General features: G+C 47.7%; 1 protein-coding gene across 1 annotated transcript; it reads right to left on the reverse strand.

Moving 5' to 3' along the window:
- Positions 1-486: 486 nt before the first annotated feature.
- LOC119397345 (uncharacterized protein K02A2.6-like) lies at positions 487-7,457 on the reverse strand. The gene is made up of 4 exons (XM_037664778.2): positions 5,437-7,457; positions 4,463-4,740; positions 3,865-3,994; positions 487-567 (listed from the first exon to the last, which is right to left on the reverse strand). The coding sequence occupies exons 1-4, from the start codon at positions 7,417-7,419 to the stop codon at positions 487-489; spliced, it is 2,472 nt and encodes an 823-aa protein (XP_037520706.2). The 5' UTR covers positions 7,420-7,457.
- Positions 7,458-12,773: the final 5,316 nt, after the last annotated feature.

Genomic DNA, 12,773 nt, shown 5'->3' on the forward strand with positions numbered 1-12,773 from the left:
AACGCAGTAGCGACAAGAAACTGAACCGTTTATTGCTTGGCACTGGGCCTTTTTATCCTGAAACCCACGTGAGTCTAGAACACGAGCTGTGGTCGATTACATCGTGACTTGCTGACAGGTGATAAGGAACTCGGGCCGGTGAGTGCGGTTTATCGACGACGCTGCACTCCTTCCCCCTTCAAAAGCCCAGTCGTTCCGGAGGGCGTCTTGTTCGCGTTGATCGGCGGAGTTGAGTTGGAACTGCCTCCGGCGCCCATGTTTCTTGAGTCGAGCCGGGCGACCGAGGGGCCGCTGGACTGAAGTTCTGCGTTGCACTTGCTTCTCGAGCGTCTGCGTCGGGCTGTGGTTCCGCTAAGCTGGAGCCGAGCCTTGATTCCTTATTTTCTGGTGTGGCTAACGCCCGCCGTGCCCTCAACTGGTCTACATGACGGCGCTGGGTTCCCAGGGGTGTCTCAACCTTTACCATCCGATTCCCTTCCGTCGCTATCACAGTCCCTGGCAGCCATTTTCGCCCTCGTTGAAAATGGCGGGACCAGACGGGCTTTCCGGGTGGGAACAGTGGTGGTGCTTTGGTCGACGAAGGCTGGATCCCAGGCAGCACAGCACATTGGTCCAATATTGTTTATACGTTGGCAAATGATGGCCCAATGATGGTCCATACAAACCACTATAAAACCAATGTTGGCAAGCCAGCCTACAAGGATGCCAATAATGGTCCATCTTTGCCAGCCAACATACAATATTGGTCGTGCTATTCTTTGAGGTTGGCAACAATGGCCCATGGTTCCCGATGTAAATACGATATTGGCAGAACCAGGCCGTATGGATGGCAATATTGGGCCAGCTTATCCGTTGGTAAAACAATATTGGTTAAGTAATGTCAGTAGATTGGATATATTGTCCAGTCAATCTGACTGGTTAAACAATATTGGACGGCCAATGCTACGCGCCGGACAATATTGTCCAGACTTACACGTTGTCGCTCCAATGTCTTAAACACTGGGAAGCATATGCATGATTAATCGGCAAGAATGTTTTTTCCCCTTTTACCATCACCGAGGGAAGGTTAGCCCGAATCGAGCCACCACCTGCATGCACGCTATTATGAAAATCACTTTGTCCGGCATCCAGCGCACCTCAAAGAAGATTTCTGGTTACTTATCACCATAGGCGTGCGCAGGGTTCCCCATTAGGGGGGGGGGGGCAAAAGTTCGTCGCAGCGTCCCCCACCCTACTAAGAGGTTCGTCCGAATTAACCGGGTTGCGGACAGGTATGGCCGAATTAACGAGAGTGTGATGCCGTTAAACAATAAACATGCTTGCAGGGACCAGAGAACGCGTCCTAATTATCCGACTTTCCGAATTAATAAGTGTGGAATTAACGAGCTTTTACTGTATAAAGATGGCAAAAACAGTCCATCGTTGTCAGCCAACAAACAAAACTGCAAATTACAATCTATAAGAAAGGGAACAATGGCGCACACAGGGTCTCGATTTTTAGGTTGGCATTTAGTGAGGCACAAAATATATGCAAAATAGTTGGACAAAATTCGTTTTACAGATGTTGAGCAATGTAAAATAAGTACCAAGTTCTCAACTGAGTTTTGCGCGCTGTTGGAAATACATCTATGAGAAAGGAAACACAAAACAAAATCTCACTTTGCAATGCTTGTTGAAAGTTAACGTTAATTGTGTGATACAGCCAGCGTATACATCGCAACTGTATAAAAACAACCAAAAACCCTACTTTTACATTGATTGAAGCTGTACATAGCGTTGACGAGTTAATGGAGTAGAATAGAAGTCATCTGCTTCGCAATGGGCCTCTGCGCTGGTGCGCCTTCTGCGCACCGGACACGCACCGAAATTATTCTCACGGCTTTATTAGCGGCAAACAATCAAAACATTTCACGTGACTTCAACCACGCTGTGTATTTTCGTGTTTGCTACACGACTGGTTGAAGTGCAGGATTATAACTTCTTTGTGTGCGCGCTACAGCGACGTGCTGTCCAAGACTACGGTATCGCCCGCGGAATCTTTAAATGATCGATGAGTTATGTTTGCACTTTCAACGCTTCACACAACCAGACGTGTTCACTTTGAATAAATGTTCTCGGTGATCGGGAGGCCGGAGAAGCAGCGCGGCGCCATGTTTTGCTCCGGAATTCGTCCTCTCCTCGCGGCAGTGGGGCAGCGCGGTGGTCGCTGGTCATAAAACACTTGTCACTTGACGGCTGCTCCGCCCACGACGGTTCGCTTCAATGCCTGTGACAACGAGGGGGGGGGGAGGGGTTGAGGTTGATGGCGGGAGACAACGGCAGCTCGGAAGATGCGTACGCGTTTCGGCCCCTTCTGGCCGGCGGCTATTCTTCGTCAGTCAGTGGCGGTTACTTTCCCTCGTTCGGGCTCCCAGCTTCGGCGGGCGCGCGCCCCTCAGTTTTCAGTCGAGAGTCATCGGGAAAAAACGGAGTCGGATACCGAGACAGGATGCCACGATTCTACGGATACCGAGATTCGACGGCGATGCCACAGTGAGAAGGCAGCTGCCCTGTTCTTCATCGGACCTGACTGTTTTGACTTTTGAAGAGCGATCCGCAGATGAGCGCCGATGTGTTCTGACAACTCGCAAACTTTCCGCCGGATTTTTTAGTTCGTATCGCGTTCAGTAAGTCGTTTTTCTCCTTCGTCGCATGTTACTTTCCGTGTTGTTCGTAAGTGAAATGTGTGCTGCGTTTATTATTGTCTACATTACCGCGTAAGTTTTTTAAAATTTGCTAGTTTGTGAATACCGATGTGGGGGGCTTTATTGTGCGCTTCGAAGTAGGTTGGTTAAGTTCTCGCCCTCAGCGATGTTGACAGCATTTGCGTGTGCTATTTTGTTCTTTTCTCGCGTTGTAGTGCGTCAGCTTAACACCCTTTTTTCATTTGCCCTTCGCCGCTGGATTCGCGCAAAGAAATGATGGATTTGTAACACACAAATTTTTATTAGTTGTGAAGTTGTCGCAGACTTTCAAGCTCTTGCCGCAGTCACCTTTTAATTAATAAATAGGCGATGAACTTTCTGGTAGTTCAAGGTGGTTATGGATCTCGGCTGTATCGAATGTCTGTTCACGTGTACATGTTCATTTATTTCATTTTGTATCACGCTTCGCTTTTCACTGACTTCCTTTTGAACCTTCGGTGAACTGACAAATCAAATAAGCGCTAACACTTAGGGAGGCTGTGTGTGTTTGTGAGTGGTCCCGTTTCTCCGATTTCTAATATAAGGACGTTATTGAAGGTAATTAGTGTAGGTTCTGTGCAGCTGTTATCTGCCAGCAAGCGGTCAGCAGAACAAAGCGCGAAATGCGAAATTATTTTCAAAACTTGCAGTATCTTTGCCATATGTATACCTGCAGAATAAACTTGTTTGTACTCTCAGCTTTTGTACGCTGATTATCCCTGCTGCTTGCCTAAAAGCAAAAGCGTGGGCAACATGCATTTATTTACGTGCACAAAAATCTACCTCACGTTAAACTACACATTCAGTGGAAAATGTTTTCATTTCCAGCGTTAAACGCTGGAAATGAAAGAACGATGGTGCAGCCAACGATAAAGGCTGGCAAAAAATATTGGAGCTGCCAATATTTATACAATGTTGGCGATACGTACGACGAACAATGTTGGCTACAGCCATCCTTGCCATTATTGGCGATATGTTGGACGGACAATGTTGGCTACAGCCATCCTTGCCATTATTGGAAAATCATTGGCATCCAATATTGGACCAATGCACATTTAGGTGTAGCAAACCCCCAAAAGCCAACGCAGGACCAATATTTCTGCCAATGTTTACCAACATTGTTCCGAGATTGGTCCAATGCCGGCGTGCTGCCTGGGGTGTCTGCCCCTGCAGGCACCTCGCCTTCTGGAAAGTGGGCGGACAGCCTTGTCCGGGGCTCGAATCCCAAGAGCAGTTGTGCTGGCGATTTGCCACTCTCGAGGGGTGTAGATCTGTAACGGAAAAGAAAACGAGACAACTTTTCTTGCAGTGTGCCGCGCTTGTTTTTCTTGAGGCCCTCTTTTATTGTTCGCACCGCCCGCTCCGCTAATCCATTGGACTGTGGGTGGTATGGCGCCGTCCTGATATGGCGTATGTTATTTTCATGCATGAACTTTGCCATCATTGCGCTCGAGAACTGGGGGCCGTTGTCAGACACCAGACAATGCGGGATACCAAACCGAGAAAAACTTTCCCTCAGTAATTGAATTGTTGTGTCTGTGGTAGCCGTTTTCAGCGGCGTTGCCTCTATCCACTTCGTTTCCGCGTCAACTAGGACGAAAATTAGGTACCCGTCAACAGGTCCTGCAAAATCCATGTGCACTCGATACCACCGCCTTCCTGTCCTAGGCCACGGGGAAGGTACTTGGGCCGCAGGCATTGACCACCCCTGCACACATTGGGGACAAGCTTGCACCAACCTTTCAATGTCTTTGTCTAATCCAGGGTACCAGAATAGCGTACGAGCGAGCCTCTTCATGGCGCCAACACCTGGGTGGGTATCGTGTAGCTCGTTGAGTAGGCACTGCCGGGCTGCCTCCGGCACGACCACACGATGACCCCAGTAAACGAGGTCATGGCTCGCGACGAGTTCGTGTCGGCGTGTGAAGTACGGCTGCAGATGTTGCTGCTTCCCCGCAAGATGCGATGGCCAGCCCTGCTCGATCCATTCCCGGACTTGCCGAAGTGCGCTGTCCTCCTGGGTCAAAGCAATCATTTGGTTAGAAGGAAGGGCACTTGCATCCAAACCTTGCGTATAAAGTACATATTCCATGACTTCTTGACTTCCGCGTTCCTGGTCCCCTGGCAAAGGCAAGCGACTGAGGGCGTCCGCGTTAGCGTTGTGTGTTCCCTTGCGGTATTCCAGATTGTATTGGTAAGCTGATAGAAGAAGCGCCCATCGCTGAATTCGAGCTGCCGCCATCTGCGGAATCGGCTTGTTGGGGTCGAAAAGCCCGGTGAGGGGCTTATGATCTGTCACCAACGTGAAACGGTTGCCCAGCAAGAAATCGCGGAACTTACAAATTCCAAATACCAAGGCCAGCGCTTCCTTCTCGATTTGGGAATAATTGCGTTCTGCTGACGTCAGCGTTCTCGAACGAAATGCTATCGGGTGGTCCACGCCATCAATGCGGTGTGATAATACTGCACCTAAGCCGTCTGCTGACGCATCACATTCCAGCCGCAACTCCTTCTGCGGATCATAGTGGACCAGAAAATTTGCCTTTAACAAGGCGCGCTTTGCTTCCTGGAAGGCTTTTTGATGCTCTTCTTTCCAGTGCCAGCGTTGTCCCTTGACCAGTAACCGATAGAGCGGAGCCAGGATCGTGGCCAAATTAGGCAAAAATTTTGAGTAATAGGTTATGAGCCCCAGAAAGGACTTCAGTTGGCTCACCGATTCTGGCTTTGGTGCAGCTGTTACGGCTTCGAGGTTGTCGCGCAGTGGATGAAGTCCGGTTGCATCAATCTTGTGCCCCAGAAACTGCACTTCTCTTTCTCGGAACCGACATTTGGCCTTGTTCAGCTGGAGGCCACTGTCGCGAAGTCTCTGGAACACTTGTCGAAGTGTTGACGTGTCCTGTTGCTTCTCGGCGATTATGATGTCGTCCAGGTACACACGTACTCTTGGTAAGTCCCTTAATAACGACTCAATGCGCCGCTGGAACAGTGCGGGAGCCGACGAGATGCCGAAGGCTAGTCGGTTGTACGAGTACAAGCCCTGGTGCGTGTTAATGACAGTCATTTCCTTCGCTTCTTCATCAAGTGGCAGCTGATTGTAGGCATTTCTCAGATCCAGTGTGGTGAATACTTCTCCACCGTAGAGCGCGGCAAAAATGTCGTCCACTTTAGGCAAAGGGTACTGCTCCAGGTGAGTAGCCGGATTCACGGTGAGCTTAAAATCGCCACACAGCCTGATGTCCCCATTTTTCTTCACCACAGGTACGACAGGAGCAGCCCATTCGGAAACGCTCACCGGCGACAGGACGCCTTGCTGAACGAGGCGGTCGATTTCGGCTGACACTGCTTTGCGAAGCGCGAACGGCACCGGACGGGCCTTCAAAAACCGCGGCACCGCTCCTTCTTTCTTGTACAGCTTCACGGGCGGGCCTTTGCAGCAGCCAAGTCGATCTTCAAACAAGTCTGCGAACTCTTCCACCAGCTCTTTTAGGTCATCTTCTGCCTGCAGCGCACAGACACTTGGTAGAGCCCTTTCTTCCAAGAGTGACAAGCCCGCTTCGCGGAAAGCTTGAATTGTATCTCTACCACAGAGTAGTGGTCCATCACAATCGACTACCACGAGCGAACTGTCCACTCGTGTTTTGTCGTGTTCCACACTCATGGCGACTCTGCCTACCACTGGAAGAGGACCGAGGAAGCAAGATAACCGAAGTGGCGTCTTTTCTAGTCTAGGCCACCACTTACGGTTATTCCTGAAGACGTTTTTTGGAATAACGCTGACGGATGAACCCGTGTCGATCAGCATCCGCAGTGTCCTGCCACCCCAGACCAAGTTCCGTTCCATTGGTCGCATTCTTGCCTGGTCAACGTTGTTCTGGGCGGATAGGGCGAAAAGCATTTCTTCTTTACTGTCCTCTCCCTCAGACAGCTCGCTGAGCGCGTACGATCCCGCCTGCCGGCCGCCGCGCCGGCGCTGGCACATCCTTGCCAGGTGTCCTTTAGTGCCGCACTTTCGGCACACCTTACCGACATGCTGGCATTCGTGTTCCGAGTGACTTGAGCCGCATCTCCAGCACGAATGGCGTGGTTCTTCCGAGTCGTGCCCGCTGCCTCTCTTTCGCCCGCTGCTACGTCGCCTTTGGACAAGGAGCACGTCACCCGCATCGTTCCTGCAGTCCGTATCTTTCATAGAACGTACGTTCCGGTCAGCTGTTTCTGACGACATTGCGAATTCCTCAGCTTCCTGCAGAGTCAGCTTTCTTTGCGTCAGCAGGAAACGCCTGGCCTCGTCGTCCCGGATACCGCAGACTATCCGGTCACACAACATTCTGTCCAGAAAGCTGCCGAAGTTGCAGTCTTTTGCAAGGCGTCGCAAGTCCGCCACAAAATCTTTGACCGCCTCATTGTCTCCTTGCCTCCGCACAAAAAATGCGTGACTTGCCGCAGTCTCGTTTACTTGCGGGCTGTAGTGTTCTTCTAACACCTTTACCACATCTTCGTACGTTAGGCTGTTGACGGGCGTCGACGGACATCGTCCCTGCAGGACTCGAACCACGCTGTCACTGAGCGATGCTACCAAAAGTGCTCGACGCTTCGAAGAATCCGTGATATCGTTGCCTTCGAAGTATGCCTCGAGACGCACGCGGTAGGCATCCCAACTGCTTGCTGTCTCGTCAAACTCCGGCGGCCTCGATCCCATCCTCGTCGCCACTGAAGTGACGCAACGCAGTAGCGACAAGAAACAACCGTTTATTGCTTGGCACTGGGCCTTTTTATCCTGAAACCCACGTGAGTCTAGAACACGAGCTGTGGTCGATTACATCGTGACTTGCTGAGAGGTGATAAGGAACTCGGGCCGGTGAGTGCGGTTTATCGACGACGCTGCATGTACTATTTTGCTTTGTTTCGTGCTTGTGTCGTGATTAATGGAGGCTATGAACACGGCTGTGAAGAAACTATACTTCACTGCGCGTTAACCTTGTGGACCCGAATGAAAGTATGTCTCTCTGGAGCGACTGTTACGCTGACTGGCGTTTAGGCCTAGTCCCGTAAGATGCCCCGCGTAAAAATGCATTCATCAGCTGGCGTGCGGGACGCTGTCGCAACTTCCTTTCTTCTATGGTCGAGGGACGCGCGTGGTTACGTTGATGTGCGATTAGTTTTCTTTCGATTTGTGGATTCTGTAAACCACAGGCTTGTGTTGTTTTTGAAGGTATACCTTCAGGTTTGTCATATTGTACTGCTAGTTGTTTGACAATTTGGTAATGATGAATCGTACAACAAAAAGTTGTGTCCTTGAAGGTTGGATAGTAGAAGCTGCATTTTAACTACCGCGATATCTTGTGTTCTTTTGCCGCTTCTGCTTAATGTTATCAGTCGCATGCTATATCTCATTTCGTGGTTTTTACGTTTCTGTGCTTTATAGGGATTGTTGCTGTTTTACACACTCTTAGCAAACGACCGCTTAAAACAACGCATATAAGGCGGAAAGTAGGTCAAATTTTCGACGCTTATAAATGGCTCTCTAAGCGGCCTACTTATACGGCTCTTTCATGCGGCCCTTCTTTATACGGCCTCTGGCTAAGCGGCTCTTTCTTATGCGGCCTAAATTTATGCGGCTCTTCCCTATGCGCGGCCATCTCATTGCCAGAAGGCCGTTTAAAAGTGACCGCTTAAAGTAACGCATACCGTCGATGTGGTTAAGCGGTATTTCAGGTCAAATCTGTCCGGCTTATATACGGCTCAATATGCGGCCGAAATATATGCGGTACTTTTCGCAAATTTTTAGAAAAAAAAAATTCTTCTACGTTGTAGTTGATCGTGCACTGTTCCTCTTTTTTTTCTTTTGTTCTCTTCAGCCTTTCAACTCTTGAATATGCATTTACACATCACAAGAACACTGCACAAAGAGTCACAAACCATGTATCAACACACACACACTCCACCACGGGGATTTGAACCCAGGCCAACCGCGTGACAAGCAGACACTGTAACCACTACGCCACCGCACCACACGATCTTGGTGGACTTCCGCGGCTTCACGTTATCTTGGACGATTTTACGATCGGCTACAACGCTATAATTTTGCATATATGAGAGGCATCGTTCGCGTATAATGCGCGTGTATACGTGTGCACGACCTTAAGCGAACCCTCGCGGGCAGTCACAGTCAGTTTGTGTGTGGAATTATGTTTCTCGTCCGACGGCTTGCGCATCCCGCACGGAGACAGAGGTGAACATTGAACGATGCGTTTCCGAGTGCATTTCCATTTGCCGGCATCATACAGCAGCCGAACGTGCCCTGATGTGCAACCAGCCGCCAAAGAAAAGTTTTCTGCGATGTTTGACGCAGTACAGGCGGTGGAAGTCAGCTGATCTCATCTCTACTTGGCGAAGTACAGTCTCCCACGTCCTTCGCGAGCATCGCGTTGATGTCGGTGCGTTTATACGGACAGTATTATGTAGAGGTTCATCTCAGAGAGTCGGATTAAAACACATAATCGCTTATTCGCGCAACTGATGGGTTTGGTGTAGTGCAGCGCGTACGAGGCGACGGACCAGCTTTCAGAACGGGCGCGCTCATTTCTCTCTCGAGTGTAGCATAGACGATGAAGAAACGTTGTTGTTGAGTCAAAAGAACAACGAGCCTTCGCAGAAAAAGAATGCAGTCTGCCGAGCTCGAGGCTGACGGCGCGGACGAGCGATGCCGTGGAATTGTCATGCTGGGGAGGACGGCGGGTCTGAGGTTGTTCGTTCTCGTGGTTCGTTCGTTGTTGACAGTTGGAAGTGATGCTCCCCTTGGCTTCCACAAACGATGAAACGTAGTGCATGACTGGCGCGGAAAGAGCACGCATGAAATCGCTTGCATCACCCGTTAGAACATATGCTTCCTGCCAAGCGTCGCATCAAAAGAAGCTAGCAATGCTTGAAATCGAATGAAGTCACAATATGATCCAGCTTTTAAGGATAAAACCATGCTATTTCTTCAAAAGTCAGAAGTGGCCTGAAGGATTCAGAAGGATCATGTGAACAATTATACTGAATGATGCAAAGATTAACTTGAAACATTCTAATATTTAATAGGTGCTGTTAAATCTAACTAACAACCCCAAATTAAATATGCACTTGTTTTGCACCTTGAAGCTTCATGAACGTTAAGCTCTATAACATGCCTCAGTTGACCACATATCAGCGCCGAACAGCGATCTGGTGGAGGCCCTGTGTTGGGAAACATAGCAGGTTGAAGGTTGTTTTCGTATTCCACCCATTGTCGACGAGTGAAAGTGATTCTTTCCTTGGCTACGAGATGTGATCGGAGCGACAAGGGCCAGTATTACTTCACTCCACGTCATCCAGTCGAGTATGCTTTGAGCTTAACAACGCTTTAACGTATAAACTAGCAGAATGCTAGAAGTGGCTGAACTCGGGCAGTAATCTTGACTTCTATGAATAAATGTTCACCTGCCTTTAAAATGTGCAGTCAGTAGCATCCTGCTTGATTCGGATCATGGGACACGACATGCAAACGTATAATACTAAATAGTAGATATAGAGGAACAATTCTTTTACTCAGTAGGTGTCATAATTGCAAATAACAGCTGCAAATAAAAAGCACGCTTTCACACTAATAGCACACCCATAAATGTTGAGCTTTACGTGTCCCAGTCAACCTCCCTCATGTTCAATACCCGGGGCGTAGCCAGAAATTTTTTTCAGGGTGGGGGGGAGTCATCCATGCTTTATGTATGTTTGTGCATGCGTTTGCATGTCTGTGTGTATATATACACAAGCAAAATTGAAAATTTTCGGGGGGGGGGTTGAACGCCCTCCAATGCCCCCCCCCCGGCTACGCCCCTGTTCCATACCATGTAGCTTTACGTGCACCTTTATTTAAATATAAGCTGTCATGCAACATCCTTAGCTTTGGCTGGTACAGCAGCTAATACAAACTGTGCTTGAGAATTCAAGATTTATTGCCAGTACCAACACTAGCTATACACAATAACATTCTGTAGTAGTTCAAGCGCAAGTGTTGCAGCTTTTTTTTCAGAATTAGCAGCTCATATAGCGCTCACATAAGCATGCAGACATACACGTCTAAATGTGCAGCTATTATTCTTTTTTACGAAGAACTGCGTGAAATAAACTGGCACAAGGAGACGCACGGACAAGCGTCTTCCTTGTGCCAGTTTATTTCGCGCAGTTCTTTGTAGTCATGGATTACCAACTTGCCCAGCGATCAATTCTTCAATATTATCCTTTACGTGCAGCCCCCTTCCGTGGCAGTTACCACGGCACACCATCTGTCGGACATTGTGCCACATGAAGGGTATTTGCATATAGTACTAGATTTGTCCTTCACTAAATGTTGAGACCTGAAATGTATTTGTTATTTTTCTGGTACCATTTCAAAACATGACCTTTCCCTTGCAGTGTTGAGACATATATTTGCAATAAGTTAGTCAGGCATCGAGTCCAAATCCATCACTGTGCCAGCCTGGCACTTAATTATGTATGCATGGGTCCCTTATTTCCATTCTCTGCTTCAAGCCCTTTCCTTCACCCATTACTGTAGAACTGTGGCATTTAGGTGTTCCATCTGGCACCGCTAATTGCTGTTACATTTTGTGCCATTTCTTCGAGTACCCATGCCAGTATTTAGTGCACTAAGTGAATGAAGGAACATGTTATGCTGCTGCGCAGCTGCATACTGAGCAGAACAATGAGATGTAGAGCCATGAGAGAAAATATAGAGAATATTGTCACGCTACAACGCAAACACAAGACAGTGAGAAGTTCTACAAGAGTAGGAGGCCAGCTTGTTGACACAAAAAAAAATAGCAGGCACAAACATGTCTAGCAAGACTGAAACTTGGGCTAGTTGGTTGTCCTTCATGATGAACCAGCAGCACAACCACACACAGAGGAAAGGTACACGAAACACAGCACTGTGTTATGTGCCTTCTTTCCTATGTCCGTGTGTGGTTGCACTGCCGGTTCATCATGGACAAACATGATGTCTTCGGCAAAATCCCAAAGACCCACTAGACATTGATGTTCATTGATGTCCCCATTGTCTTTCTCACCTGCAGAGCACAAGCATCACTACATATACAATAGGATGCATTGCAAGGGTTCTTCACCTATATGCTCTCTTGTTGGAGTAATAGGGCATTGTGTGAACAAAATAACGAATGTAAAAATAAAATCACCCTAAAATACATGCCATATTCTTTATTGCTCAATTTTTAACCTCCACGTGTTCCACTTCAGCACCTGTGCACATAATGGCCCCCTAAAGGATCTCAGCAGTAGTTTCCCTGAAGTGGTTTTCAAAGCTGCTATTGGATTGGATTAAGCTAATTGAATCTCATGAACTTATCCTTTCAAAACAAATAAGGGGGCAGTCCACTTGTTATTTTCTAGCAAGCTACCTTAGCAATTTGGCTTTGAGTGTGTGCACTTTCCTTGCAATTGTGTCCCAAACAATATTTACAAGACACATCATTCTACACTCTTAAAAGAAAAGGTAGTGCTGCTTACTAACTTTGAGGTAGTAAATTGCTGTCAAAACATTCACTACCTAAGTAGTAACTGCAGGTAGTAAACGGCAAGGTAGTAAAGTTACTACCATGTCATTTACTACCTGCAGCTATTACATACCAAAGGTAGTAACAGAAAGTTAGTAAATTTACTACCATGACAGTTACTAGTTCCTGTTACTACTTATTGGAAGGTAGTAAGCTAAGCTAGTAACATTACTACCATGACGGTTATTACTTAGTTACTAAATGCAGGAAAATAGTATTTGTAAGTTAGCAAATTTCCACCGTGAATGTTAGCTATTTGCAGCAACTATTGATGAAAATTTGCTACATCATTTGATAACGTCAGTCAACTTCATGAACTAGAAAAATTGCATCTTACTTAGTACAAGGAGCATGCATCAGCTAATCTCACAGAAGTATATCCCTTATGAAAAAAATTAATGTATTTCAATAAAGAGACTAATGTCTTTAGACATCAGAATCATTAGACTGTCTTTTGCCAGTC

This window comes from Rhipicephalus sanguineus, chromosome 6 (assembly GCF_013339695.2).
Source record: "Rhipicephalus sanguineus isolate Rsan-2018 chromosome 6, BIME_Rsan_1.4, whole genome shotgun sequence".
In the NCBI taxonomy this organism is placed as follows: Eukaryota; Metazoa; Arthropoda; class Arachnida; order Ixodida; family Ixodidae; genus Rhipicephalus; species Rhipicephalus sanguineus.